We start from the raw sequence: 25,833 nt of genomic DNA on the forward strand, positions 1-25,833 counted from the left end.
GCAGAATAATGGGGGCGGTGAAGCCCACTGTCACAATTTACAATTCATGGGAGTATGGATTAGAAGCAATGCTGCCAGATAGACTATATTTTCTCTAAAGACGTAAAGCATTGTATAAACTACCTAATTACGACTCTCAACTATTACATCTCCCACCTCAAAAACCGTCCATATTTCTACAATCATGTGCAAATCTAACATTTCATGAAGGGCCGCCCAAGTAAAAAAACATCGACCTGTTCTAGAGTTCAACAAAACGGTTAATATCGTGCCACACATCCATCCAATCCATTTCTCCTCCTCCCTCGTTTCCAGACCGCATAAAAACGCCCGCAAGTTTTTTAGTACATGACCCCTTCCCCAAATGGTTGTTTCTTGTTCTTCAAATGATTTTGCCCCATAAAGCAGAATGTCGTAGTGCCGAAGAAAAATATACAACGAAGAGCGTTGATGGTATATGTTGGAGTTGAGGGGCGTTTTAAACGCCGTTAGATGCAACATTCTCTTCCTCGTCCAGCTCGACGGCTTGCTCATTGTCCTCAGCGTGTTCCTGACCCTCGTCCTCCTCAATAGAGCCCACACCCGCGGCATTGTCAATCTTCTCTTGCTGAGCAATTGCCTGAGCCGAAACTATCTCCGCAAGGCGCTTCAGGCGAGGAGTTTCCAGCCCTGTGAATGTGTTAGAACGGAATAGGTAGGTACTGTAGTGATTGGTAAACTTACAAGATGGAGTATAGGTCTCCAACGCTGTGATAGCACGGGGCTCTGCAATTTCATAGGGTCCGCTGTCATCCATGTCCACAGCGGTCAGGAGCAGCACGTCGCTCTTCTCGGTGACGCGGGAGGCAACGGCCTTCATGATCTCCGTGTTGATGGGTTGTTCGTAGTCAGCCACCAAGTACTGGTTCAACAGCTTCTGGATTTGGTTGGGAGAGAGCCTATAAAAGTTAGAACGCGTTGATGATGATCTAGGGGTTGGGTGAGCACTTACATCCAGCAGATATCTTGGATAATCTCAATATCGTTCAGGGTTGCCTTCTTCAACTGAAGAAGCTTCGTTGCTTGCTATAGACTGGTTAGAATGACACATGATATATCTGGAGGGAGTTTACGAACCATCAAGTGCTCCAACTGAAGGGTGCCCTCTGGCATATTGTGACTCTTGCACCACTCCTCAATGCGGGTGATATTGTAGTTGATCTGCAGACCACGCTTCCACGAGAGGAAGTTTCTCCTCATGAGAAGATCGTTGAATGCCGTAACACCAACAAGGCGCAACAACTCGGTCATCGTCTGGGTGACAATCGAATCCTCCAAGAAGTACGTCTTCATAGCCTTGAAAACATTGTTGAGAAGGCCCAAAAGGTTGTCCATGCTGAAAGCTGGAGCGGAGTTTGTCTGGAGCAGCTTGCCCAAGAACCTGTTGCTCTCATTGGTGACGAAGCCAGGAAGTGACTGAGATTCGATGATAGCTGGGATAACCATCTTCTGGAGCTTCTTCTTCAAGACCTTCATCCAGGTGTGGTAGATGTTGAACTCTAAGCTCTCCAAATCATGCTTGACAATCTCAAGCAGACGGTCGTACTCGTAGTTGTCCGACTTTTGCGCCTCATACCAATCCTCAGCAAGGAAGACGAACGAGAGCATCTCGTGGACGTTGGACAACCAGAAGGCTCCTGGGTTGGTGGCATCGTCCCCATCGTGCTGCATGACCTCTTGCTGGATAGACTGCATCACATTCGCCAGGAAGCGCTCAGACTCCTTGACAAAGCCATTGTTCCACATCTCGGAAGTGACGAGGTTGATGAGGTATGACGGGAAGAGAATTTCCTTGTCCGTTGGTGGTGGTGTAGATCCAGGCGCTGGGATCTTCAGGTTGCGGATCAATCCCATCGTCACCTCGTCATTGAGTCCGTCCTCGTCTGCGAGCAAGTTTTCGAGCTCAAATTCAATATTGTCAGTCGGAGCACCATTCAAGTTCTGGCGGTGCATGTTGTTGCCCATGGCAGCCGATCCAGGACGATGATTGTAAGCTGCGCTGAAGCGATCCATTTCACGGGTCTCGGCACCTGCGCTGCGGCGCTTGGGCTTCTTCGAGGAGACCAAGTTGATCAGACCACTCTGTAGAACTTGAGCTGCACCATTTGCCTCTCCGTTAATAGGTATAGGAATAATGCGCTTGGCGATCTCGAGCTGTTCGGCAAGATCGTTAACTTGTTGCCTCAATGTGACCTTCTCCTTCTCTTCTTCAGTCAAACTAAGTCTAGCACGTTCAAGCTCGACATTGGATAGTCGGAGAGATTCGCGTAGTTCCTTCTCCTCTTCATGAAGTCGTTTGATGTTCGCAGCGGATTCGTCGAAGTTGGCTTGGAGTTTCTTCATTTCCTCGTCCATGGCGGAAAGGCGTGCAGCGGAAATGCCAGCCTGGTTGGCCTCTGTCTGCAGCTCCTTTGTTCTGCCTTCAAGGGCGTTATGCCTCGTCTTCCAAGACTTGATCTGGTTCTCGTAATTCTCGACTTGGGTGATCAAGGCCTTGTTCTCGCGTTTCATCGTTCCGAGGGACTGGGTGAGCTCTACGACCTTGTTCTCGAGCTTGTAGGAAATCTGCTTGAGATCGCGAGCCTCCTCACGAACTGTCTTGTACTCGCGGCGAGCAGTCTTTCCTCTCCACAAGCTCTGGATGATGACAACCTTATTTCTGTATTGCTTCCAACTGCGCTTTTGTTGGCGAGATCGCCAAGTTCGCTGGATAATGCTCGCGGCATTGCCCACGCGGGTATTCATGATTTGACGTCTACGAAGGAAGCCCTTAGTAGCAGCTTGTGCGAGGATGATGTTGTTGCGAATTTCGTTGAACTTTTTACGTTCCTTCTGGCCCTTCCAAACACGTTGGATTGTGGTAGCGGCCTTTGTCTTGCGAATTTCCTCCGTTTGCTTGCGGGCAATGTAACCCCTGGTAAGAGATTGGAAGAGAAGCGTAGCGTTGCGAGCCTCGAGAAACTTTCGCCTATAGTACTTAGCCTTTAGGTTCTTCTGAATCATGATAGCACAATCGTTAAGCTTAGTCGTCCTCAGGTTCTCTAAGAACGCCAACATTCCCGCACGGAAAAAGATCTTCGTTAGACCCATCTGGTACTTGTCTAGACTCTGCCCATTGCCAGTGCCGAGAGCCTTTACTAAGATCGCATTCGCCATTTTACGGATTTCAGATGTCCAGCCTGCCGACGGAACAAGCATGTAGTATCTGAGAGCAAACTCTTCGTACGTCCATCTCGTAGGATAGCCAGCACAACTTATACGTACGGTCTCAAGAACACCACAAGCACGAAGTTGGCTTAGAACCATCGGACCTTCGAATGCCCAGGCCTTCTTGTCTTCGTTAGGCTTGATACAGCGAATATAGTGTACGTCGGTGCCATTGATGGTGCTCATAAGTTCGATTAACGAAGACTTGAAGATACCACCCAGGGTAGGCTTCCGGTTTATGGCGACACCTATTTTACGTCCTGCAGCTGGCTTTACGGCGTTGGATGCCGCAGATGCAGAGTCCTTCTCACGCACAGCTGATGCTGCATCAAGGACCTGGCCCAGGAACTGGTTAGAAGATGACCTCAGGACAGCCATGTGCTCATCTGGAACCGTATCTCTGTTCTTATCGATGAATCCGTCCGACTCGTAAGTCACATCAACCGCGTAATGGCACACGGTGAAGGCGGACTTTCCAAATCTAGGCTTCTTGTAGAACTTGTTCTTGTCGGCTGCATAGTTGTGATGCAGCTTCGTGACGAACTGCTCATCGGAACCCATGAGTAACCTGGACTCCTCATCTAGGAGGGACAGAATACCCAGCTTGCCTTCAATGAGATCGATACAAGGCTGGTTGTCAGAGAAGTCTATGAAAGTCCAGTCGATTTGCTCCCTCAAGTACTCCTCTTGCTCCAGCTTGAAGACATGGGCATTGAACTCCTGCTGCAACTTCTCGTTGGCGTAGTTAATACAGAACTGCTCGAAGGAGTTCTTTGCGAAATGCTCGAAGCCGTAAATATCCAATACACCAATAAAAGAGCTGACACGGCTCAGAACCTCATCCGTGGCAAGGCCGTGATTGATATTCTCCACAAGCCAGTCAAACAGGCTAGAGTAGATGAATTTCGCGACGGAGTCTCGGACGACAGTAGCTTGCTGTTGAGTCAGGTTCGATGTGATCTTCTCCCCTCTTGTGATAAGCTGCTTCTTCACCGTCCACTTTGCGAAGTCGGTGGGATCCACACCCAGAAGAGCACAAGCCTTCAACAGCGCAGGCTCGTCAGGTGAAAGAACTGAGTCTGTCCTGGATGCTGTGATTTTGACATTGCCGAGATGAAGCAATGCTGCAAGGAGCTTGAATATGTCGGACTGCTGGCCGCCTTGGATGCCAATAGTGGATAGCGATTGCTTCAATGCCTCGAATTCCGCCTTGTCGTCGACGCCATCAATGACCGGAGCACTGCCTTGATTCAAGTATTCGAACTCCTCGACTGGTAGAAGGCTCAACTCCTGGCGTTCAGCCTCAGTAGCACCCGCGATTAACTGATAGAAGATATGGTAGTTTCGCTCTTTCAGAGGCTGGAAGACGAGCCTCGATCTCTCTAGGAGGTATGTTCTAATCTTCGCGCCAATAATATCCGTCTGCTTGTCGAACATGATTTCGATATATTTTCCGAATCTGGAGGAGTTGTCGTTCCTCGTCGTCTTCGCATTACCAAACGCCTCCATGATGGGGTTCGTCGCGAGAATCTGCTCCTCCGTCTCGCTCATGGCTTCTTGTCCGCGCTTCGTCCTCGACCCAGGCTGGTCTGGAGACTCTCGCGTTGCGAAGTATCGCATGATATACTTTGCACTGACGGTCTTTCCAGCTCCTGACTCTCCGGAAACGACGATGGTCTGATTATGCCCACTCCTCAACATATCCCTAAATTGCGGTCAGCTATGATGGACTGAGGTATTATTCACCAATGGCGCCAAACTCACGCGAATGCCTCCTCAGCGATTGCGAACAGATGGGGAGCTTGAGTGACTCTTTGTTTCCCCGCATACACCTGAACCATCCCCGGGACATAGAGAGAGTCCACCCGAGCAAACGGGTTGGTAGCTATCAATACTATGCCACTGTAAGTGTATATCTCTTTCTGGGAGTATCGCAGTCGAATAGCCTGGAGAACTGCATCACAAAAGTCATTAGCCGTGCCACCACCGCGGAGGGCATATAGGGTCGGCGCATACCGGCTGGCTCGTTCAAATGGGATAGGTTCGTCAGGTCATCGCTGGCTTCGAGCATCGTGGGGTTCATTAGCGGCGGAAGACTCGCATCGGAATCATCTTCTAATGCCGCGGCGGTGATTTCGACCTTCTTTTGCTATTCGAGCAGGGACCATTAGCAGTGAATCTTCAGGCATGGGCAGGAGGCATTGGACGCCAAAACTAGGGACGCCTTACTTCCCCATTCGCAAGCTCAAAGACCAGATTGTACTTGTCCCCATCCTGAGTCTTGGAGATGACCTCCGAGGCAACCCATCCCTCCGTCGGATCAGGCTGCCACGCTCTCGTCCCGACATCGTAATTGTGCGCCATTTGGGGAATCCAGGGGGGCGGTTGGATGGTACAGCTCAGGTCGTCAACAATGGCCGACGGCCGAGATATTTCTCGATGCTTTGAGCCAAGGCCAGTATAGAAGGTAAAGGATGTAGTCCCCTGTCGACTACAGTAGAGAGAACATCTGTTTGATGATGAGGAGGAGATATATGGGGGTAATGGGTAATGGGTAATGGGTAATGGGTAATGGGTAATGGGAGCAAAGAGCTGTAGCAAGATTGGGGGGGGGGATAGGATACAATTTTTGGGAGATGACACCGGCGCGACCTGAACAGGTTCAATAATAATGACCAACAAGGGCTCTATGGTAGGGAGTAGGTGCCTTGGGGGTGCTTGGGGGTTTTACCTTGGCGGGAATGACGGGTTTTAGCGACAGAAGAGTCCCCCCCTTATTTCCACCGTAGCCGCGCCTTAGTGCGTTTCGTTTCGGATTATTTCATGCTACTGGAGAGAACAGGAAAGTTGCCAGTGGGAAAGAGGGCGAAGAGGGCGAAGAGGGCGAATAGCAGAGGAAAGCCCCTTAACAGCACATGTACTGATCTGTACTGTAAGTTACGGTAGGGGTACATAGCATGGCAGTTGAGTTGGGTTGGGGGAGGAAGTACTCCGTCCGTACTACCTAAACTTATGGGATACACGACCGAGGCATGAGTCTGCACTTCATTCCTTAACTTCTCCCTACCTACGTCCTATAATCCCCATTAATGGTCACATACTCATGACTGAAGTCGCATGTCCAGTAGTTTGCCTCTGCCTTCCCTGTTCCCAACCTAACCACAATCTCCAAATCCTCCATCGCCAGAATCTCAGCCGCCCGCTCCTCATCCACAGCCTCAGGCTCTCCATTAACCAGGAGCTTCAGCTCCGCCGAGCCATCCGCCGGCACAAACGAGACATTCGTCTTGTCAGTCGCGATCTCCTCCACTTCATTAATCGGCAGTCCCGGCTCCGAGATCAGCGAGTACCCAGTAGCACAGAGGATCCGTCCCCAGTTCGCGTCCTTTCCGTACAGAGCCGTCTTGACGAGCGGCGACTTCGCAATCGTCGAAGCGACCTTGCGGGCGGCCTCGACGGTGGCAGACTCGGTGACGCGGATGGTGACGAATTTTGTAGCGCCCTCGCCGTCGCGGACAACAAGCTTCGCGAGGTCCGTCGCGAATTCCGTGAGCACGGCTTGGAACTCCTTGTAATCCGGAGAGGAGGCCGATGTAATCTCTTGGCCGCCAGCAGCGCCGTTGGCGAAGAGCGCCACGGTATCGTTGGTGGATGTGTCACCATCGATAGAAATGCTGTTGAACGACGAGTCGACAGCGGAAGTAAGGAGGGTGGGGAGGAGTGTTGGGGAGATCGGCGCATCGGTTGCGATCATGCCGAGAAGAGTGGCCATATTAGGGTGTATCATGCCGGCGCCCTTTGTCATACCCGAGATGCGGTATTCCGTTGCTGGCGAAGACGACAAGGAGAAAGTGCGCGATATAAGTTTGGGGAAGGTGTCGGTAGTGCAGATTGCTGAGGCAGCGGCTAGCCAGTGCTCATGAGAAGAACCCAGTGCTTTGTGGGCTGCTGGGACACCGTCGAGAATCTTTTGGATGGGGAGCCTGTGTCATATGTTAGTGTGTGATCAATAACATAGGTGGCAGCCCAAATACCTCTGTCCGATAACACCAGTGCTCATTACTATAGAGCTTCCTCCCTTGCCATCGCCAGGCGCAGTAAAGCAGGCATCAGCTGCGGCGCCCATGCTCTCCGCGTCTTCTAAGCCGCCCTTTCCAGTAACAGCATTGGCACACCCCGAGTTGATAATAACCCCACGAATCCCAGTATTCTTCCTGCGGTTCAGCATATTCCTGCTAACAGTCACTGGAGCCGCTTGGAACTTGTTCTTTGTGAATACCGCAGCGGCGCCGCAGGGTGTTTCCGAGACTAGGAGGCCGATGTCTGGGTTGGACTTATTTGAAGGCTTAACTCCGACGTGAGTCCCTGAAACAAGGAATCCCCTTGGGTATTTGCCGCTTGTAGGAACATATTTTTGCTTCGCAGCTGGAATTGCTCCAGATATAGGAGCTGAATAGTTGCGGAGGGATTTGGGTGCTTTTTGTTGTACCGAGGGCCTTATCAGACCCTTTACGGCTGTTGATATTGAGGGGCCTTTGAGAGCCATTGAGTAGTGTGGTTGGGCTATAATAATGCAATGTCAGATACTTATACTGCAGTCATTTAGGGGCAAACAATTTTCTCCAAAACTTACATGCCAATCCTTTTATAAACAATGTTGGAGCTTGCGATGAAGAGTCATGGCGATAACGGCCTGGCACTTTGTGGGGAACGTTTTGCAGGAACCGGAGAAACCTGGTGGCTAAACCCCGGCTAGACATCGCCCTGACGACGCGTTTGTTCCGTTTGTACCTGTTGTACCGCGTCGGGCTGTGGTCGCAGGGCTGAGGATTTGAGGACGAGCCGAGTTAAATTGTCTGAATGTGCCAATTCCTGGACTAAGGAGTCCTTTAGATGACAATGAAACGCAAATCTTTTGTCGAAGAGGACGGTGACCTCGATGACGTATTGTCAAGAAAGAGAGCTCGGTCACCGCAACGAGATGATTTAAATGAGACCGATTTAAACGTTACCCCCTCGAAACCTCGATCCGCCAGACGGAAAACCAATGGGACCTCTATTGAGAAAATAGGCATTGGATCCTTTGAAGATGCCATTACACAAGAATCCCTACCAATTGTCGAAGCGGTGACACCGAAAAGTGGCCGCGGACGACCCAAAGGAAGCAAGAACTTTCCAAAACCTGATGGCGCAACACCAACACCGAAGAAGCTGCCCAAAGGGAAGACTCTCTTTGCTACGCCATCCAAGCCTCTGGGCCTTCTCACTCCGTCCAAGGCGCGCCATGCGGCAGATCGCTCCGCCCGCCGGAAAAGCACTCGGACATTGATCGAGAGGACTATAAACGGGGAGGCCAGCTCTGACGAAGACGATGATATTATTTCTCGATACATATACGACTCTGACAAGGAAGAGCAGGCCGATGCTGGCGAAAGTGAACCTGTCCAACCCGACGGCGGACCAGCCGAGCCAGCTGTTCCAGAAACACCCTCAAAAAGGGGTCGTGGCCGTCCAAAGGGTTCAAAGAACCGCATCCGTACACCCAGTCCTCCCCGAGATATGCCCCCACACGAGCTATTCTTTGCACAGAATCGGGGTGCGGCAATGAAAACCTCGAATAATAACCTCTCATCTCTTCGGCTTCTGGATCACGAAGAATACTTTACGCTTCTACGCTCCTACGAAGACCCCCACGCAAAGGACCTGGAGTTTCTGAGCTCTATCCATGCCCGCTCATTCCCGCAGTGGGACTTTGAACTAAGCCAGAATTTTAATATATGTCTCTATGGCTGGGGTTCAAAGCGCGAGCTCCTCACGTCATATGCGAATCACATATATGCTCAAAACAACGAAGCCAAAATCGTGGTAGTCAATGGGTATAACCCAAGCACATCCATGCGCGACGTTCTCAACACGATATTCTCACTAATCCCCAACGCCCCCAAGAAACTCGGAACCCAACCATCCGAAGTCCTCGACCGCCTCCTCACCCACCTCTCCACATCCGATGTACGTATCACGCTCCTCGTGCACTCTCTTGACGGCCAACCCATCCGCCGAGCAGCCACGCAGTCTCTATTCGCGCGCCTAGCCGCACACCCTCAAATCAGCATCATCGCCTCCACAGACCACCCGTCCTTTCCCCTGCTCTGGGACAGCTCGGCACGAACATCTTTCAACTTCCTATTCCACGATTGCACGACCTTCTCAACGTACTCTGCAGAAGTTGATGTCGTTGACAGCGTACTCCAGCTCCTAGGCCGTAGCGGGCGCAGGGTCGGCGGGAAGGAGGGAGTCGGTTTCGTCTTGAGGAGTTTGCCAGTTAATGCGAGGAGCTTGTTTAAGATCCTCTGCGTGGAGCAGTTGATGGTTATGGATGCTGGTGGGGGGATGGATGGTTTTGGCGGCGCTGGTGATGAGAATGGTGATGAGGGGCATCTTGGAGAACGGATGGGGGGTTCTAGATCGGCTGAGGTTGGGGTGGAGTATAGGACCTTATACCAGAAGGCTGTGGAGGACTTTGTGTGTGGTGATGAGGTGTCGTTTAGGAGCTTGTTGAAGGAGTATGTTTCCCCTATGCTTAACTTGCGAGACGTGCAAGGAACAATGCTGACAATTTACTACAGATTCCATGACCATCAGATGATCACGTCCCGCAAAGATGCTCTAGGAACCGAAATCCTCTCCATTCCATTCAGGAGAGAGGAACTGGAAGCTATCTTGGAGGACTTGATGAGCTAAACTGATACCACATATTTGTATTTATTAGAGGGTTTCAAGCGCAGGTGTTTGGCTTGGTACAGGTGCATAGTAGGAGTTTGAGAATAGATTGTTGGGTTGTAGGAACCCATGACAGAACATCCGACATGAGTCCCAGAAATCTCTACTCACTTCGCGTGACTTTTGCTTCGTTCTCGTTCAATGATTTACAAGCCTCGAAGAAAAGCGCCATGAATATCTGGCATTGGAGTGACGGCGAGACGTTTAATTGCTCGGATGGCTTTCGGGGTAAGCTCCTCCTCTATCCGCCCCTTGTCCCTTTCTGTTAGAAGTAGCAAGCACCTACATAAGTTGTTTAGTTAGCCCGGATCTAATAAAGGGTTACATGAACTTACAACATGATCTCTCCACATAAATAATGTCATGCCCAGATTGTGCCGGTTTTCCAAACTCTTTTGGTCATCGTCTACCACAACTTGGTACTCATTGAAAAGATTCCATTCCTCGGTATCTTCAGGGCCGTCACTCTCATTTGGAGCAAGTGTGCTACTTAAGAGCCGATGTTCGCCCACATCTGGAACGTCTTGCGGCACGTATTTAGAAGAGCCGGCACTGTCGAGCAGGTCTCTGAAAGCCGCATTCGAGTCGTCGTTGATCTCCACGCCATCTCGTTCATCAATCAACTTTCTAACAGCCGCTTTCCATGCTATCGTCAATCGTTCAGCTCCGGCATCTAGAGGATAGTTCCCATCAAGCACACTGGATGACTTGAGATTCCGGAACGACCACGTAGCCAAATTAGTGCCATGCAGCCTAATGGGTGAGCGACGCCGCCGTGACAATAATCAGGTTGTCCTTCTCAGTTTCGGATGCGCAGCTATGGCGGCTCTAGGCTAAACTGTGCCTAAAATTGCTACTGTGTGACCTTTCTACGCCCTTTATTTCATAACTGCATTCCATTAGGCTGCGTCATGGGGGACCGACTCCAGACCATACCATGGTCCGGTCCGGTCCCAAATCTTCAGACCAGACCGTGGTCTGGTCTGAAGCCAATGACTTGGTTCAAGGCACGTTGGATGGATGGTTTTAGCTGAGGGGCTACTTCGGGCGTTTTCTGCCCATTAACTTAACCCTTGTGGTTTGATGTGACACCTCGCATGGCTCACGTATGGCGGATCATGGAAAATAAGAGCAAGGCACCACCTGAACAAGGTACATAAGCTAAGATGCCAGAGCCTACAGCATAATTGTGAGGGTGATGTCGTCGTCGGCCATAGTTACTCTAGTTTCATATATCACGTGCTGATAAGGAGGAAACGTCCTGTTGCAGCAAGTGCTTGTTCATCAGACAGCAGCGTCAGAACCATTGCGCAAAACAGCCTCACAACCCCTCCTAGCATCTTCTAATATGAGTTCCAAAATTGAGAAAATCATCACTCGGCTACAATCGAAGTATGAAATGCCCGTCTTTCCGTCAACAGCAACCCTAACTAACGGTGACCAGGATTACTGAAGGCCAGTTCTACGAAGCTCAGCAGCAGACCCGCGTCGTTGCGTCTCGGTATATCAAGGCCAAGGACTGGCCCGCCGCCATTGATATTTTATATAATGTTGCCTCTTCACTGCTGAAGGCGGAGCAAGGCGGATCGGGGGGTGACCTCAGCATCTTACTCGTCGACGTCTACAAGCAAGCCGAGCTCGTGCCCGACGCAGCCAACAAGGGCAAGCTGCTCACTCTTCTACGGCTCTTCGACCCAGAGGAGCCAACGAGAAAGAAGTTTATAACCGAGATGATTGGGTATGCACAGCCCCTTCTCTTCATACTCCCCAGAACCATTGAAATCACAACTAACACCACCCAGATGGTCCGCCAAATTCGGCTCCTACCCCGCCGGCGAACCAGAACTTCACCACGTCACCGGATCCCTCTACGCCTCCGAACACGACGTCTATGACGCAGAACGCCACCTCCTCCTCGGCACGAAAGACTCGGCCCCCCTCCTCGCAAACCTCGAGTACGACTGGTACGCCACCGACGACTCCCACACAGCCGCGACATACGCCGCCCGCGCCGTCCTCCCCTACCTCCTCCTCGGCAACGTGCGCGACGCCTCCACCGCTCTCCAACTCTTCACCACGCGCCTGGCATCCTCGAACCCCTCCCTTGTGGTGCAAGACGTTAAGGCGTCAAAATCGGGGACAAAAGTCTACCCCTCGCTCCCTCTCCTCAACTTCCTCACTCTCCTCGTGGCGGCGGTAGAAAAGGGGGCCGCGGATCTGTTTAGACAGTTAAAGATCCACTATGCGTTGCTTATCAAGGAGGCGACGGGGTGGGATGAGGCGCTGGAGAGTATTGCGGAGATGTACTTTGGGATTGCGAGGCCAAGACAGGGGAATCCGCTGTTTGATATGATGGGGAGCATGTTTGGGGCGCCGCAGGCGCCGAAGAAACAGCCGAAGAGGGTGGGTGCGGCTTCGGGTGCGCCGGCGGTGGAGGGGCTAGATTAGATGGTCGTGTGAAAGATGATACCAATGCAACACGTTTTAGAATGTCTGTATGAGCTCGTAACTGAACCTTGGTAGCTGGGTATCTTAAAACTCCATGGCCCCCTCTCATTATCCTACCCTTCCATCATCTTCAAACAGCAATCTATCAGCCCATCCTCCCATCACCGCAATCCCACCTCCTCGCTCTCAGCCTCATACATCCAATCATCCTCCGCAAGCTGCGCTACGTTCCCCCTCAACACCCCCCTCACAGCCTCCAGTAGTTCCGCCGGCTCGCTCGGCGCCCGATTCCGATCTCGCAGATGATGCTTCACCGCATCCGCGACCCTCTGTCTCTCTTCTACGCACAAATTAGCACTGCACTGCACTCCACCCTCTCCCTTCCCCCAGGGCATCACCAAAACAAGAAAGAAAACAGAAAAACTCACTCCCCCCCCCTCCGTCCCCCTCCTCCTCCCCCCGCCCCTCAAGCAACATCCCCACCGGATCCCCCACCTCAAACTCCCCACTCGCGTCCCTCACCACTATCCCCCCCCCCCCGCCTCCTCCGCCTGATAAATCAAACCCCCCTCCACTCCCCAATACCAACGTCGAACCGCTCGTCACAGACGCGCTGGCTGATGTACTCCTCGACAACGCGGGGGGTGCGCGAACGGGGTCTCCGCTGCGCGTGGTGGGGGGGCGGCGCGAGAGTTGTGCTTGGAAGAGGTTGCGCCGGATGGGGCGGGGGTCGGCGGCTGCCGCGGAGGCGGGGGGGGGGTGGTGTGGGAGGGGTGGGGGTGTAGGCCGCGGGGGCGTTGGGAGGCCATTTCTACGATGTGGTGCGGGGATGGCGCGTGGTAGAGAGAGTAGTTTGGTGATGCGGGTTGGGTGGTATGTGGTATGGTGGTGGTTTTGTCGCGGGTGGGATAGTTATATGTGTGTGTCTTTTTGGTCTCTATGGCGCGGCCATTTTAGGTGTGTTCAGGTGTTAGGGGATATTTCTGTTGTTGTGGAAATGTTATGATTGATCCTGTTGAGGGGATAGTCGGATGCACGATCGATAAGATAGCGGGATGTGGGGTCACTGCAGTGGTGCTCAAGCTCCTAACGCCCGTCCATCGACAAGGCTGTCCCGCCAGCCTCCTCACCTCTTCCCAATCGCACAGCTTTCGCAACCCCCCCATTTTTTATACAGCTCCCAATGTAACCATATTCAAGATATCCTCTAACCATTCTAACCATGGAAAACCCAAAAGCAACCCTCCCCATCCACCCCCCCCACCGCTGGACCGGCCCCAGCGCCCCCATGAAGCGCCCCAAAGAAATCGCCTGCTTCTCCTACACCCCCTCCCACGAATACCGTCCCGACGCGTCGGGGCTGCGGTACTACTACCCCCCCCGCCTCGGCGCGGACCTGTGTAAGGGGTTTGAGACGTTTGAGAAGCTGGATGAGAGCACGGATGACCATTTGGAGAGTTTGTTGAGGACGATTGTGGGGGTGGAGAGGGAGAGGGGGGGGAGATGTGAGGCGGATGTTGTGACGTGGAGGGGGATGATGACGAAGTTGTTGGCGTGTCCGTTTGAGGATCGGGATGGGTGAGTGGGTGTTTGTTTGTGTTTTGGGGGTTTTGGGGAGGGGGGAGGCTGATTGTGTGTGCTGGTGTTGTAGGTTTGAGATGAATGCTACGTTTTACCAAGTTAGTAGTCCTTGATCTGTGGTGGGGGATGATGGCTAACAATTGTGAAGGGCACGATGTATGAATCACAACTCGCGGCTCTTATTCATAAACTAACGCGCACAGATATATCGAAGAGAGCCACGAATATAAAGCACAAAGACAAGCGCGACAGAGCAGGGTTCAAACAGCCCCAGGCCGGCCGAGTCAAGACATGATGTCCTACTGGGGTGCGTCCCCCTCATTTCTACTCTAGAAGCGTTATACTGGGAGAAATACACAATACTCACCGTCCACCCCACAGGCTACAAATTCGAAACCCTCTCCCTCCTCCCCGACACCTGGGACGCCACATCCCGCGAGTACATCGAAGGGCGCGAAGAGCAAATCGTCAACAACGCCGCGCAATACTGTTCCGTCGTACAAACCGGCATCGGTGACACCTCCCTCATCATCGGCGGCGAGATCGACGCAAGTACGTCCCCCCCTCCCCCTCCCCCCCCATTCCCCTCTCCTATCCACCACCTCCAGCCAGTCAGAGACTTAACTACCCCCCCCAGTCTGGGACTCCAAACCCCCCCCCCGACCAGCCAAACCAACTTCGTCGAGCTCAAAACCTCTCTCGACCCCTCCAGCCCCCGCGACTTGCAAGCATTCGAACGCAAACTCCTCAAATTCTGGCTTCAATCCTTCCTTTTAGGGGTCCCCAAGATAATCGTCGGATTCCGCTCCGCCAACGGTCAACTACGACGGCTAGAGGAGCTGGAGACGGCCAAGATTCCGGGGATCGTGAAGAAGAGGGGGGGGTGGGATGGGAATGTCGCGGTGAATTTCGGGGCGGGTGTATTAAGTTTCTTGAAGGGGACGGTGAATAGTGAGGGGGTTTGGAGGATTAGAAGGGGGGAGAGGAGTGGGGTTGTGGAGTGTTGGAAGGTGGAGGAGGTTGGGCATGGGGGGATTTTGTCGGAGGAGTTTATTAATTGGAGGGTTAAGCTTGCGTTGAAGGAGAGGGGGCAGGGTGAGGTGCAGAGCGAGGTGCAAAGCGAGGGGCAGGAGGGCGGGGAGGCGTAGCCATGGAGACGGGGAGGGTGGTGTATCATTATATAAGTGATTGGTATAAACATATTCGTATGATGTTGCGTATACTGTACTGTATATATATATATTATTATTATAACCAAAGCTTCTGACTCCCATTTCTACAATTTTCGTCATTTCATCTCCCACCCATTACGTCTCGCGCACCGCGCATATAGACTTCCACCCCTCTTATTAAATATACAAAACGCCATCTGCACCGCGACACCTATGTCACTCTCCACCACCACGTCACTAGGACTCGATACCCCAGCAACTCATCTATCATCACTTCCTCTTCAAATCTTCTTCTTCGTCTCCCCCCCATAACTCCTATCATCCTTCCCCTCCACGTCACCCTGAATCCTCTCCATCTCCTTAACCTGCCTCTCCCACTCCTTCGCCCCCATCTTACTCTCCTTAGAGAACAACTCGGCATTCGGCTTGCGATAACTCCCTCCCACGCGATCCCACAGCGTAAAATATTGCCCGTAGTTGTAGTTAAAGTACAGATGATGCATCGTATGACACGCCGCGCCATTGATCACAGGGGACTGCATCACGAACTCCCCATCGTGGATCAGGATCGTCCACATGTTGATAAAGATGAACAAGCCTACATACGCCACCTTTTGTAGGGGGAAGATGAAGGGGAACACATGATACGGAATCGACTGCACAAACCCATCAAGCGGGTGAAACGCATGCGACGCGAACGGCGTGGGCATAATCCACTTATGATGCGGCTTATGGAGCGTCTTATAAATCGCCGGATAATGCAACCCGCGATGAATAAGATAAATAAAGAAATCCGTGAAGAAGAGAAAGGCGGGGAACTGCGCGAAATTGTACCACGTCCCCGGCCCCTCGGCGGTGGTGTCGTAGAGCTTGGAGTAGCCGCGGCACTCGGCGACGAAGCAGGCGGCGGTGAGGAGGGACATGACGGGCATGGCGGTGTTGGCTTGGGTCATTTCGAGGCGGACTTGGTTTTTGAGGAATTTGGGGTGCGAGAAGGTCGCGTGGTCGAAGAGGAAGTAGTAGGATGCTGTGGCGACGATGAAGTAGAGGGCTAGGCCGAAGATCCTGGGAGGGGGGGGTTAGCACTTGCTGGGTGGGTGGTTTAGGGGGGGTGGGGGGGGGAATTGGGCATACCAGGTGATTGCGAACAGCGAGATGAACTGCCGCCAGATGTAGTCGCGTGGCCAGGCACTCATGTACGCCGCCGCGCTCGGGGCGAAGTTGAGATACGTACTCGCGGGCTCGTAGATCCACGTCGAAGCCAGGGTGTCGAGGGTCTGGTTGTTCAGGCCGCTGCCGGCGAGGTCGAAGGGGGCCGGGCCGGCGGGGAGGAGGTAGGCGTAGGCATAGTCGAGGGCGAAGGTGTCGACGACCTCGAGGGCGATGTCCATTGCTGCGGCGGAGGTCGGGGGGCTGTGGGAAAGGAGAAGTGAAGGCGGTCTTTTGTGGTGGGTGATGGAGGAAGGAAGAGGAATTGAATTTGGGGGGGGGGGGGAGGGCCTGGTTAATATGAAAGAAGAATGATTATTGTACGAATACGGGGAATCGGATTGACTTGACCCCTGTCGCGGCGTGGTTATCTAATCAATCGATCTCTGGGTTTTTTCGTACTCGGGTTGGGTTGGAAGGGTTAGGGGGGATTGGATGGCTGGTCACGTGATGGTATGAAGATATTCGTTGGACTAGGTACGGAGTTACGGAGTAGTTAGTTAAGATAACTAAGTCAAGTTAGTGTTGGACTAGGTAGTTAGTTAGTTAAGATAACTAAGTTAACTAAGTTAGTGTTGGACTAGGTAGTTAGTTAGTTAAGATAACTAAGTTAACTAAGTCAAGTTAGTGTTGGACTAGGTGGTAGTTAGTTAGGATAACTAAGTTAACTAAGTCAAGTTAGTGTTGGACTAGGTAGTTAGTTAGTTAAGATAACTAAGTTAACTAAGTCAAGTTAGTGTTGGACTAGGTAGTTAGTTAGTTAGGATAACTAAGTTAACTAAGTCAAGTTAGTTAACTATGCGGCCATCCTTACATAAGCTCTGATTCATGCGTGACGTACCGTACTGTAGTAGTAACCGCCCATGGCCCTAACCAACACATGTCCTTTTTTTGGCCTTTTCCCTCGTCTATTATTCTATTCTCTATGGTACTCTACTCACTTACTCTCTACTCACTACTCACTCTACTCACTACTCGCTCTACTCACTACTCACTACTCACTACTCACTCTACTCACTACTCACTCTACTCACTACTCACTACTCACTACTCACTCTACTCACTACTCACTCTACTCACTACTCACTACTCACTACTCACTCTACTCACTACTCACTCTACTCACTCTACTCACTCTACCCTGTACATATCGTAGACTGCAGTTAGATATGTACTCCTTGTACCCAGCCCTAAAATTCAAATGGTAGTGGTGGTAGTGGTAGAAGTGGTGTAGGTGTAGGTGTAGGTGTTAGTTATGTTAGGTGTCGGTGTAGGTGTAGGTGTAGGTGTAGGTGTAGGTGTGTTATGTGTAGGTGTAGGTGTAGGTGTAGGTGTTAGTTAGGTGTAGGTGTGTAGGTGTAGGTGTAGGTGTTAGTTATGTTAGGTGTAGGTGTAGGTGTAGGTGTAGGTGTAGGTGTAGGTGTAGGTGTAGGTGTAGGTGTAGGTGTAGGTGTAGGTGTAGGTGTGTTATGTGTAGGTGTAGGTGGAGGTGCAGGTGTAGGTGTAGGTGTTAGTTATGTTAGGTGTAGGTAGTTATGTTAGGTGTAGGTGTAGGTGTAGGTGTAGGTGTAGGTGTTAGTTACTACTCCTAACCCCTACTAGCTTGATTTAGTCCACTCCCACTCCCACTCCCACCCACCTTCCCCCCCCCCCCCCCCCAAAAGTCCCGTAATTGTTTTGCACTGCAACTATCTTGGGTCTCTCCGTTTCTAAACCTCTTCTCTTCTCTCTTCTCTCTTCTCTCTCCCTCTCTCCTTCTCTCAACTCTTCCCAACTACCCCCAACAAACTTACTCCATCTCACTTCCCTACCCTCTCGTCCGCTTCCATCACCAAAACGGTTGCGCCGAATTATCATCTCCTCTTCACTCATCTGTGTTCGCCGTGGGGGCCGTGTTGTCGCGAGGCAACGCTTGAGACCGGCGCCAGTTCTCAGCCTCATTCCACCACTGTTGTGTGACGTCCGCGTTTTACTCCACACCCGACCGCAACACACTGTGTCGCCGACCCCGAAACACTCAATCGACATCTACACCAAAGGCCAGCGTCGCCTTTAACTTTCCATACTCGTGTTGGCGCGCTATCACCACCTCACCATAAATCACGCTCCGTCCCACCTCTCCTGATCGCCTTCCGCAACAACTCCGTCTACATGCGATAGCGATAGCACCACCTGCCACGAAACACCCAGCGCCGTCATCTCGACGTCGTTCACCACACGCTACAGTTCGATATCTAGCCTCCAGCTTCCAACAGCCCTGGGGTGAAGCCTTTCGACGATAATCATAATGTCAGGAATGTATAATGCGCATCGGGGAATGGGCCCTGCGCCTGGAAACCCGCGCTTGAATGAGCTCCTCGATCAGGTTCGCGCCGAGTTTGAGACTCAGGCGAGAGCTAGTGGAGAGTATGAACACTCGAGTAGGTTTTTATCAAAAGTCGCGCGCGCGTCTGATCTTGCTCTGAAATGACGCTGACCATACCTCAGTCGGGCAGCAGTTACAGGAGATGCAAATGGTCCGCGAAAAGGTCTATCAAATGGAACAGACCCACATGGCCTTAAAACAGAAGTAAGTTGATTGATCGCGTCCAGACAAATATGTGTATTGACAGCGCCTAGGTACGACGAAGAGATCGCTCGCCTGCACAGAGAACTTGAAGCCCGTGGCGGTCCTTCCGTGTCAAGAACTGGCGGACCACCCCAACACGTTGGGCCAACTCAGGCGCCACCGCCTTCGATTGGCCATGGCCCAAGCAATCTTTTCGGAGGCATCATGGCCGGTCAAGGCCAAGCTGGCCCAGGCCTCCCGCCTCAGCCCACACCACAGGACCAGGGACCTCCACAACACCAGATGCCCCAGCCGCCAGGACTCCAACAAGGACCTCAACCTCCCGCACAGGGTCCATTCCAGCCGGCTGGCCAGTATGGTCCTCCCCCGGTGCAAAATGGCTACCCCTCACAGGGTCCTCCACCTGCGTCTCCGGGGACGATCGCCAAGCGTGGCCCGGCCAGAGGCCCGGGTGCCCCAGCGACGCCAAATCTTGGGCCCCAGCATCATGACCAGAGACCAGGTCCCATCCCAGGGCCGTCTTACAACTCGCACATTGCCAATGTTGGGAATGCATTGGCAGAGCTGGACCTCGAGCGCCTCCCTGATCACCAAAAGAAGGTCGAGTCGGATTGGTTCGCAATCTTCAACCCTCAGGTTCCAAGGGTTCTTGACGTTGATCTGCTCCACACTCTGCAGCACGAGAGCGTCGTCTGCTGCGTTCGCTTCAGCCATGATGGCAAGTATGTTGCCACTGGTTGCAACAGATCCGCTCAAATCTTCGATGTCCACTCTGGACAGAAGGTCTGTGTCCTCCAGGACGATTCCGCCGACGCTGCTGGAGACTTGTACATCAGAAGTGTCTGCTTCAGCCCAGACGGCAAGTACCTTGCGACAGGTGCTGAGGACAAGCTGATCCGCGTTTGGGACATTGCCTCGCGCAAGATCCGCAACACGTTCGCCGGTCACGAGCAGGATATCTACTCCCTTGACTTCGCCAAGGATGGCCGCACCATCGCATCTGGAAGCGGTGACCGTACGGTCCGCTTGTGGGATATCGAGACCGGCAACCACATCATGTCTCTCAGCATTGAGGATGGCGTCACCACCGTCGCGATCTCCCCCGATACGCGCTACGTCGCTGCTGGATCCCTCGACAAGAGCGTCAGGGTCTGGGATATCGCTACTGGATATCTCGTCGAGCGCCTCGAGGGTCCGGATGGACACAAGGATTCAGTCTACTCGGTCGCTTTCGCGCCTAATGGCAAGGATCTTGTCTCTGGTTCTTTGGATAGGACTATTAAGATGTGGGAGCTGATGGCCCCGCGTGGAGGACACCCCAACACCGGACCAAAGGGTGGAAGGTGCATCAAGACCTACGAGGGACACAAGGTAAGGAAATATCACTATCCGGCTTTTATCACATGCTAACATTCTCTAGGACTTCGTCCTCAGTGTCGCCCTTACTCCAGATGGAGCCTGGGTCCTCTCCGGATCCAAGGACCGCGGCGTCCAATTCTGGGACCCCCGCACCGGCAGCACCCAGCTCATGCTCCAGGGCCACAAGAACTCGGTCATCTCCGTCGCGCCCAGCCCCGCCCCCGGCGGCTTCTTCGCCACCGGCTCCGGCGACATGCGCGCGCGTATCTGGGTCTACAAGAACATCGCGCCGCAGTAGATTTAGGTCCCACGAATTCGAATCGCCCAAGCAACGAATGTGGCCAGGGCTGATGGGGTGCCGGAGAACAAGGTCGAACGAAGCTTTGGATGACTTTGAGAAATACGATGCTATGTACGGACAGTGTGGGTTGAGTGTTTTAGTTTTTTTCGCGGAGTACAACGGGTCTTCTGGGTGCTGGTTCGGGGGGGACAAGTCGTCGTCGTCGTCGTCGTCATCGGTCGGTCGGTGGTGGGAAGATGGGAAGAAGAAGATAGAGAAATTGAGTATGATGTTGATGTGTTGGGGTGAGGATGAAGGGGGGCGACGACATCGTGTTTTTTTTTATTGGAGGCAAATGCAGATGCATCCGGGTAAAGCCACCTCTGGAATTTAAGGGGGCGAAGAGTTAAAATTCATGATCAGCCGCTACTGTAGAGAAATATGAGATTCTATTCTTCCTTTCGTTTCGAATTGTCTGTGCAGGGTAGAGTAAATAACGGGGTAAGTTATAAGTCCAACGAGGGGGAGGCTGAATGGACAGAATGGGGAGAATGGGAACCGCAAAGAATCTGACCACGTGACCCTCTTATCTCCAACTTGAAATTCGCGTAGGTTCGCTTGGCTTCCAGCATTTTCGAGAAACAAGTTGCGTACCCAAGAAGCACAGACGTCACCGGTGCACGGGATCTTGAAGTTGCGGGCGAGTTATCTGACAGGTATAATCCTCCCTCCTCCCATATAAATCGGGCAGCAATTGAACAACCACCCACGACGAAACTTTTTTTTAAGATTACCCACAACAATTGACTCACTCTTTTGCTAGAAAGGAAGATTTGTTTAGAAAAGAACATTCGCGGTATCGCTGGTGTTTCTCAGTTTCTCGATTACGAGCACTACGTACGGGCTAGTGACGACCACGACCCTTTGAACCCCGAAGAAGCGATAGATACGCGCAGCGCAGCCTCACAGACCGGGAATCGTGACAATGGTGGCGGAGACGAAGCTTTATTCGGAGCTGGGGATTAAGCCTGAGGCGACGCAGGATGAGATTAAGAAGGCATATCGGTACGTCGTCATGAACAGCTACGCCATTCATTACCCCTCCTCCCCCTCCACTTCCACCCTCAACCCCTTCTCCCAACCCCAAACAAGACACACAAAAGCTAACCATCTGTACAGCAAATCCGCAATGAAATGGCACCCCGACAAAAACCCCAACAACCCCCAAGCCTCTGAGAAATTCAAAGAAGTCTCCCAAGCCTACGAAATCCTCTCCGACCCCGAAAAGCGCAAGACCTACGACCAATACGGTCTCGAGTTCCTCCTCCGCGGCGGCCCCCCTCCCCCCGAGCCAGGCGAGGGCCCGCAATATGCCGGTGCGGGCGCGGGGGGCATGCCTGGCGGATTCGCGGGGATGGGAGGGATGCCTGCTGGCGGGGGGGCGAGGACGTTTCACTTCGCTACTGGGGGAGGGGGGGGCAAGGCGGCGGTGCGTTCCATTTTAATAATCCGCAGAGTATTTTTGAGGAGTTTCTGCGGCAGAGTGAGGGGGGGGGATGGGAGGAGGAGGGGGGATGGATGATTTGTTTGGGAGCTCCTTCGGCGGCTCCGGCGGCGGCGGGATGCCACGCACGCGCACGAAAGCGGGAGGAGGCCCCCAAGCGGCGCGGAGGCGGCAACCTGTTGAGCCCGAAGTGACGGTGGTGGAGAGGCCGCTGCCGATATCGCTGGAGGATCTGTTTAAGGGGACGCATAAGAAGATGAAGTTCCAGCAGAAGACGTTTGATGCCGAAGGGAAAAGGACGACGAAGGATCGGATTCTGGAGATGGATATTAAGCCGGGGCTGAAGAAGGGGAGTAAGATTAAGTTTCAGGGGGTGGGGGATCAGGAGGAGGGGGGGAGGCAGGATTTGCATTTTATTGTTGAGGAGGTGAGTTTCCTTTTTTTCATTCCTCTCTAATCTAATCATCATATTGCACTACGTATGGAACGCCAGACTAACCCCGCAATCAGAAAAATCACCCCCTCTTCACCCGCGAAGGCGACGACATCGTCCTCCCCCTCGAACTCGACCTCAAAGAAGCCCTAACAGGCTGGAAACGCACCGTCACCACCATCGACGGCAAGAACCTCGTCATCGACAAGGGAGGCCCCACGCAGCCGGGCAGCAACGACACGTACCCCGATCTGGGGATGCCGAAGAAGGGGGGGGGGAGGGGGAACTTCGTGGTGAGGTATAATGTTAAGTTTCCGGGGACGTTGACGGGGGAGCAGAAGGAGAAGTTGAAGGAGATTTTGTAGGTGGGTGGTGGTGGGAGGTGGTGGGTTTGGTGGGCGCTTTGTGTTGTTTTATGTGGGCGGTGTTTGTGGGGTGGTGGTTAAGTGAGTTTTTCGTTTGGGAGATGGAGGGAGGTATTTATCGAGGAGTGTTTGGTATGTTGGGGAAGTGTATATAGACGCATTATGAACATCAATTAAACAGTTATTTTACAAAATTTAACCATTGACACCTTGGTGGGGTGAGTGCTGGATCAGCCTCAACGCAGACGACCATCTGTTATTACATCTTCAACCAGGCACAGAGAGAAACATGAACCCAGGCAGCCAGCTCGTTGAGTATATACGACCTATTCTATTCAAACATTATAGTCGCTCAACGCTTCTATTTCTGAAAATGCAAGGATCTGGCAACTATAACTTCTTTACCACCCCCTTCCAGCCATCTTCTCGCTCTCGGGCATCTTATCAACATTAATCCCCACCATCGCCTCACCCAAATCCTCACTGATCTCCGCCAACACCTTAGCATCCCTAAAGTGCGTAACGGCCTGCACAATAGCCTTCGCCCTCTTCGCCGCATCCCCCGACTTGAAGATGCCCGAACCCACAAACACACCATCACAGCCCAACTGCATCATCAGCGCCGCATCCGCCGGCGTCGCGACACCTCCCGCCGCGAAATTCACAACCGGCAGACGTCCCAACTTGGCCGTCTCCTTGAGCAGCTCAAACGGCGCCGCGATCTCCTTAGCCAGGACGCGCAGCTCGGTATCGGACATGCGCGAGGCGTGCGCGATCTCGGCGTTGACGGTGCGCATGTGGCGGACGGCCTCGACGACGTCGCCGGTGCCTGCCTCGCCCTTGGTGCGGATCATGGCGGCGCCTTCGCTGATGCGGCGGAGGGCTTCGCCGAGGTTGCGGCATCCGCACACGAAGGGGACGGTGAAGGGGTGCTTCTCGACGTGGTGTGCGTGGTCGGCGGGGGTGAGGACTTCGGACTCGTCGATGTAGTCGACGCCGATGGCTTCGAGGATCTGGAGAGGGGGGCGGGGTTAGCGGGGTAAAGAAGGTCAGAGGGGTTGGGGAGGGGTTAAATGGGGACGTACCTGGCACTCAACAAAGTGACCGATGCGCGCCTTGGCCATGACGGGGATGGTGACAGCAGCCATGATCTCCTTGATCATCTTCGGGTCCGACATGCGGGCCACGCCGCCCTCGACGCGGATATCAGCGGGGACACGCTCGAGCGCCATGACGGCGCAGGCGCCGGCCTCCTCGGCGATGCGGGCTTGGGCTGCGTCGACGACGTCCATGATGACGCCGCCCTGCAACATACGGGCCAGGCCGGTCTTTACGATGAAGGAGTCGGTGGTGGAGCCATTGGCGGCGTTGGTGGCAGTGGCGCCGAGGACGGGGAGTTCAGTTGCCATTGTTGCGTGTGTGTGTGTGTATATGTACAGAGGATTCCACGGGGGAGGATTGTTTGAAGGGAGAGTTGAATTGCAGAATGTGACACTTTTTAAGAGGAGGGAGGTGGATGAGAAAGTGGGTTGGAAAGGTGGTGGTTGTGCGGGGTTAAAGAGAGAGAAGTTGAAGCCGACTTTTTCTTAGTGGGACAACTCCGATACGATAACACATGTAGGCACGGGACTGTTTCCGGGGCCCGATCTCCGAAATTTATTAGAGAGACTCGATAATTAATGGGCACGCGTGCATTGTACAGCGCTTAGCCACGGGCTATAAACGTAAATAAAACGTAAATTTGAGGTTATTCTCAAAATTACGTTTATGTACACCGATTCTGGAAGGTAAGGGGGAAAAAACCAGGAGCAACCAGGCCGACTCAGGCCAACCCCGCCGTGGAGAAGCAAATAAACCGGCGGTGACATTTTCTTTGTGGGAATTACCAGAATCGGAAGGAAAGACGTAGATAAGTCAGTCAGGAAGTAAATAAGGAAATATAGGAATAAAGAACAAAATAAGTATAACGTCAAATATAAAAATAAATAGCTAGAAATAGCTAGAGTGGGATATCATCACTAGAAAATCATTTATTCCTAATAAAGACGTCAGCCGCCAAACAAATTGGCAAGACGACGATGATCTAGAAACTACCAGCCTCAAACCAAGGTGTTATAAAACAAAGACGACACCGCCACCACCACCGCCGCCATCGCCAACCATCACCACCACCAACAACCATGGGCATCACCCTCACCTCCCCCCCAAAACAAACCCTCTACTTCGCCTACGGTTCCAACCTCTCCCCGACCCAAATGCACTCCCGCTGCCCCTCCTCCCCTCTCCACACTCCCCCCCTCGCCACCCTCAAAGACCACGAATGGTTCATCGGCGAGCGGGGATACGCTAATATCCGTCCCTGTCCCGGGCGAGAGGTGGTAGGCTTGCTATATGTGATGGACCCAGGGGACGAGGAGGGGTTGGATGAGGCGGAGGGGGTGCCGTGGGCGTATGAGAGGAGGGGGATGGGAGTTGAGGTGCTGGGGGTGCTGGGGGTGCGGGAGGTGAGGGTGTTGGTGTATCTTGATCCGAGAAAGGGGAGTGGGAGGGCGAGTGAGGAGTATATTGAGAGGTTGAGGAGGGGGAGGGAGGAGAGCGGGGAGTTGGGGTTGGTGGTGGGGGATACGTGGGGGGAGGGGTGGGATGGGGAGTGAGAGTGGGAGTGGGGAGTGCGTTATCAAGCCCCCTTCCCCCCCTCCTCCATCTCTCTCTCCATCGCTAATCCAATGCCTCCAAGAAACTGCGCAAAAAATGGCTCATGATATATTACTCCGTCACACCCAAAACATCCTCTTATAAATTCATCTAATCTCGTCTTCTCGTACCATGGATAACTGCGCTGGCAGCCAGTGCCAGCAAGCCATCCTGCATAAAACCAATCATATCA

At 52.9% G+C, this 25,833-nt stretch overlaps 13 protein-coding genes across 13 annotated transcripts; 7 read left to right on the top strand and 6 right to left on the bottom strand.

The window, feature by feature from the left end:
• Positions 1-92: 92 nt before the first annotated feature.
• MYO2 (Myosin type-2 heavy chain 1) lies at positions 93-6,061 on the bottom strand. The gene is made up of 7 exons (XM_024464203.1): positions 5,476-6,061; positions 5,263-5,395; positions 5,011-5,200; positions 1,117-4,951; positions 992-1,065; positions 724-938; positions 93-669 (listed from the first exon to the last, which is right to left on the bottom strand). Exons 1-7 carry the CDS (start codon positions 5,608-5,610, stop codon positions 479-481), a joined length of 4,773 nt encoding a protein of 1,590 aa, XP_024328265.1. The 5' UTR covers positions 5,611-6,061; the 3' UTR covers positions 93-478.
• VC83_00513 (uncharacterized protein) lies at positions 6,062-7,931 on the bottom strand. Its single transcript, XM_024464204.1, has 3 exons — positions 7,880-7,931; positions 7,281-7,809; positions 6,062-7,229 (listed from the first exon to the last, which is right to left on the bottom strand). Exons 2-3 carry the CDS (start codon positions 7,790-7,792, stop codon positions 6,314-6,316), a joined length of 1,428 nt encoding a protein of 475 aa, XP_024328264.1. The 5' UTR covers positions 7,793-7,809; positions 7,880-7,931; the 3' UTR covers positions 6,062-6,313.
• A 208-nt stretch (positions 7,932-8,139) lies between these two features.
• On the top strand, positions 8,140-9,987 carry ORC2 (Origin recognition complex subunit 2; the record flags this gene model as incomplete). The annotated part of the gene is made up of 2 exons (XM_024464205.1): positions 8,140-9,809; positions 9,873-9,987. The coding sequence occupies 2 exons, from the start codon at positions 8,140-8,142 to the stop codon at positions 9,985-9,987; spliced, it is 1,785 nt and encodes a 594-aa protein (XP_024328271.1).
• Positions 9,988-10,230: 243 nt separating this feature from the next.
• Positions 10,231-11,241, bottom strand: VC83_00515 (uncharacterized protein; the record flags this gene model as incomplete). Its single annotated transcript, XM_024464206.1, has 4 exons — positions 10,231-10,308; positions 10,362-10,725; positions 10,963-11,004; positions 11,207-11,241. The coding sequence occupies 4 exons, from the start codon at positions 11,239-11,241 to the stop codon at positions 10,231-10,233; spliced, it is 519 nt and encodes a 172-aa protein (XP_024328270.1).
• A 133-nt stretch (positions 11,242-11,374) lies between these two features.
• On the top strand, positions 11,375-12,474 carry VC83_00516 (uncharacterized protein; the record flags this gene model as incomplete). The annotated part of the gene is made up of 3 exons (XM_024464207.1): positions 11,375-11,418; positions 11,471-11,764; positions 11,829-12,474. The coding sequence occupies 3 exons, from the start codon at positions 11,375-11,377 to the stop codon at positions 12,472-12,474; spliced, it is 984 nt and encodes a 327-aa protein (XP_024328269.1).
• A 161-nt stretch (positions 12,475-12,635) lies between these two features.
• On the bottom strand, positions 12,636-13,470 carry VC83_00517 (uncharacterized protein; the record flags this gene model as incomplete). The annotated part of the gene is made up of 3 exons (XM_024464208.1): positions 13,129-13,470; positions 12,903-13,087; positions 12,636-12,814 (listed from the first exon to the last, which is right to left on the bottom strand). Exons 1-3 carry the CDS (start codon positions 13,281-13,283, stop codon positions 12,636-12,638), a joined length of 519 nt encoding a protein of 172 aa, XP_024328268.1. The 5' UTR covers positions 13,284-13,470.
• Positions 13,471-14,943, top strand: RAI1. Its single transcript, XM_024464209.1, has 6 exons — positions 13,471-14,052; positions 14,126-14,153; positions 14,204-14,211; positions 14,259-14,362; positions 14,437-14,607; positions 14,693-14,943. Exons 1-6 carry the CDS (start codon positions 13,697-13,699, stop codon positions 14,830-14,832), a joined length of 807 nt encoding a protein of 268 aa, XP_024328273.1. The 5' UTR covers positions 13,471-13,696; the 3' UTR covers positions 14,833-14,943.
• A 310-nt stretch (positions 14,944-15,253) lies between these two features.
• Positions 15,254-16,717, bottom strand: ERG3 (c-5 sterol desaturase). The gene is made up of 2 exons (XM_024464210.1): positions 16,362-16,717; positions 15,254-16,292 (listed from the first exon to the last, which is right to left on the bottom strand). The coding sequence occupies exons 1-2, from the start codon at positions 16,616-16,618 to the stop codon at positions 15,509-15,511; spliced, it is 1,041 nt and encodes a 346-aa protein (XP_024328272.1). The 5' UTR covers positions 16,619-16,717; the 3' UTR covers positions 15,254-15,508.
• A 1,407-nt stretch (positions 16,718-18,124) lies between these two features.
• TUP1 (general transcription repressor) lies at positions 18,125-21,167 on the top strand. Its single transcript, XM_024464211.1, has 4 exons — positions 18,125-18,856; positions 18,924-19,005; positions 19,056-20,376; positions 20,426-21,167. Exons 1-4 carry the CDS (start codon positions 18,724-18,726, stop codon positions 20,660-20,662), a joined length of 1,773 nt encoding a protein of 590 aa, XP_024328150.1. The 5' UTR covers positions 18,125-18,723; the 3' UTR covers positions 20,663-21,167.
• Positions 21,168-21,394: 227 nt separating this feature from the next.
• On the top strand, positions 21,395-22,226 carry VC83_00521 (uncharacterized protein; the record flags this gene model as incomplete). The annotated part of the gene is made up of 2 exons (XM_024464212.1): positions 21,395-21,709; positions 21,824-22,226. Exons 1-2 carry the CDS (start codon positions 21,630-21,632, stop codon positions 22,224-22,226), a joined length of 483 nt encoding a protein of 160 aa, XP_024328569.1. The 5' UTR covers positions 21,395-21,629.
• Positions 22,227-22,266: 40 nt separating this feature from the next.
• Positions 22,267-22,946, top strand: VC83_00522 (uncharacterized protein; the record flags this gene model as incomplete). Its single annotated transcript, XM_024464213.1, has 2 exons — positions 22,267-22,575; positions 22,659-22,946. 2 exons carry the CDS (start codon positions 22,267-22,269, stop codon positions 22,944-22,946), a joined length of 597 nt encoding a protein of 198 aa, XP_024328566.1.
• Positions 22,947-23,179: 233 nt separating this feature from the next.
• On the bottom strand, positions 23,180-24,508 carry SNZ1 (vitamin B6 biosynthesis protein). The gene is made up of 2 exons (XM_024464214.1): positions 24,032-24,508; positions 23,180-23,959 (listed from the first exon to the last, which is right to left on the bottom strand). The coding sequence occupies exons 1-2, from the start codon at positions 24,353-24,355 to the stop codon at positions 23,348-23,350; spliced, it is 936 nt and encodes a 311-aa protein (XP_024328567.1). The 5' UTR covers positions 24,356-24,508; the 3' UTR covers positions 23,180-23,347.
• Positions 24,509-25,126: 618 nt separating this feature from the next.
• VC83_00524 (uncharacterized protein) lies at positions 25,127-25,600 on the top strand (the record flags this gene model as incomplete). The annotated part of the gene is made up of 1 exon (XM_024464215.1): positions 25,127-25,600. One exon carries the CDS (start codon positions 25,127-25,129, stop codon positions 25,598-25,600), a length of 474 nt encoding a protein of 157 aa, XP_024328572.1.
• Between the last annotated feature and the right edge of the window lie 233 nt (positions 25,601-25,833).

This window comes from Pseudogymnoascus destructans (assembly GCF_001641265.1).
Source record: "Pseudogymnoascus destructans isolate 20631-21 unplaced genomic scaffold scaffold_1, whole genome shotgun sequence".
Lineage (NCBI taxonomy): Eukaryota > Fungi > Ascomycota > Leotiomycetes > Thelebolales > Thelebolaceae > Pseudogymnoascus > Pseudogymnoascus destructans.

Bases quoted from the DNA above. Each gene is read 5' to 3' on its own strand.
- MYO2 (XM_024464203.1), bottom strand. From the start codon at position 5,610: ATGGCGCACAATTACGATGTCGGGACGAGAGCGTGGCAGCCTGATCCG. The intron at 4,952-5,010 runs GTGAGTTTGGCG...ACCGCAATTTAG, and splicing joins ATCGCTGAGGAGGCATTCGC to GGATATGTTGAGGAGTGGGC. The intron at 670-723 runs GTAAGTTTACCA...ACACATTCACAG, and splicing joins GGAGACCTATACTCCATCTT to GGCTGGAAACTCCTCGCCTG.
- VC83_00513 (XM_024464204.1), bottom strand. From the start codon at position 7,792: ATGGCTCTCAAAGGCCCCTCAATATCAACAGCCGTAAAGGGTCTGATA. The intron at 7,230-7,280 runs GTATTTGGGCTG...CATATGACACAG, and splicing joins ACTGGTGTTATCGGACAGAG to GCTCCCCATCCAAAAGATTC.
- RAI1 (XM_024464209.1), top strand. From the start codon at position 13,697: ATGGAAAACCCAAAAGCAACCCTCCCCATCCACCCCCCCCACCGCTGG. The intron at 14,363-14,436 runs GTGCGTCCCCCT...TCCACCCCACAG, and splicing joins AGACATGATGTCCTACTGGG to GCTACAAATTCGAAACCCTC. The intron at 14,608-14,692 runs GTACGTCCCCCC...TACCCCCCCCAG, and splicing joins CGGCGGCGAGATCGACGCAA to TCTGGGACTCCAAACCCCCC.
- ERG3 (XM_024464210.1), bottom strand. From the start codon at position 16,618: ATGGACATCGCCCTCGAGGTCGTCGACACCTTCGCCCTCGACTATGCC. The intron at 16,293-16,361 runs GTATGCCCAATT...CCCCCCTCCCAG, and splicing joins TCGCTGTTCGCAATCACCTG to GATCTTCGGCCTAGCCCTCT.
- TUP1 (XM_024464211.1), top strand. From the start codon at position 18,724: ATGTCAGGAATGTATAATGCGCATCGGGGAATGGGCCCTGCGCCTGGA. The intron at 19,006-19,055 runs GTAAGTTGATTG...GACAGCGCCTAG, and splicing joins CACATGGCCTTAAAACAGAA to GTACGACGAAGAGATCGCTC. The intron at 20,377-20,425 runs GTAAGGAAATAT...AACATTCTCTAG, and splicing joins AGACCTACGAGGGACACAAG to GACTTCGTCCTCAGTGTCGC.
- SNZ1 (XM_024464214.1), bottom strand. From the start codon at position 24,355: ATGGCAACTGAACTCCCCGTCCTCGGCGCCACTGCCACCAACGCCGCC. The intron at 23,960-24,031 runs GTACGTCCCCAT...CCCCCTCTCCAG, and splicing joins GTCACTTTGTTGAGTGCCAG to ATCCTCGAAGCCATCGGCGT.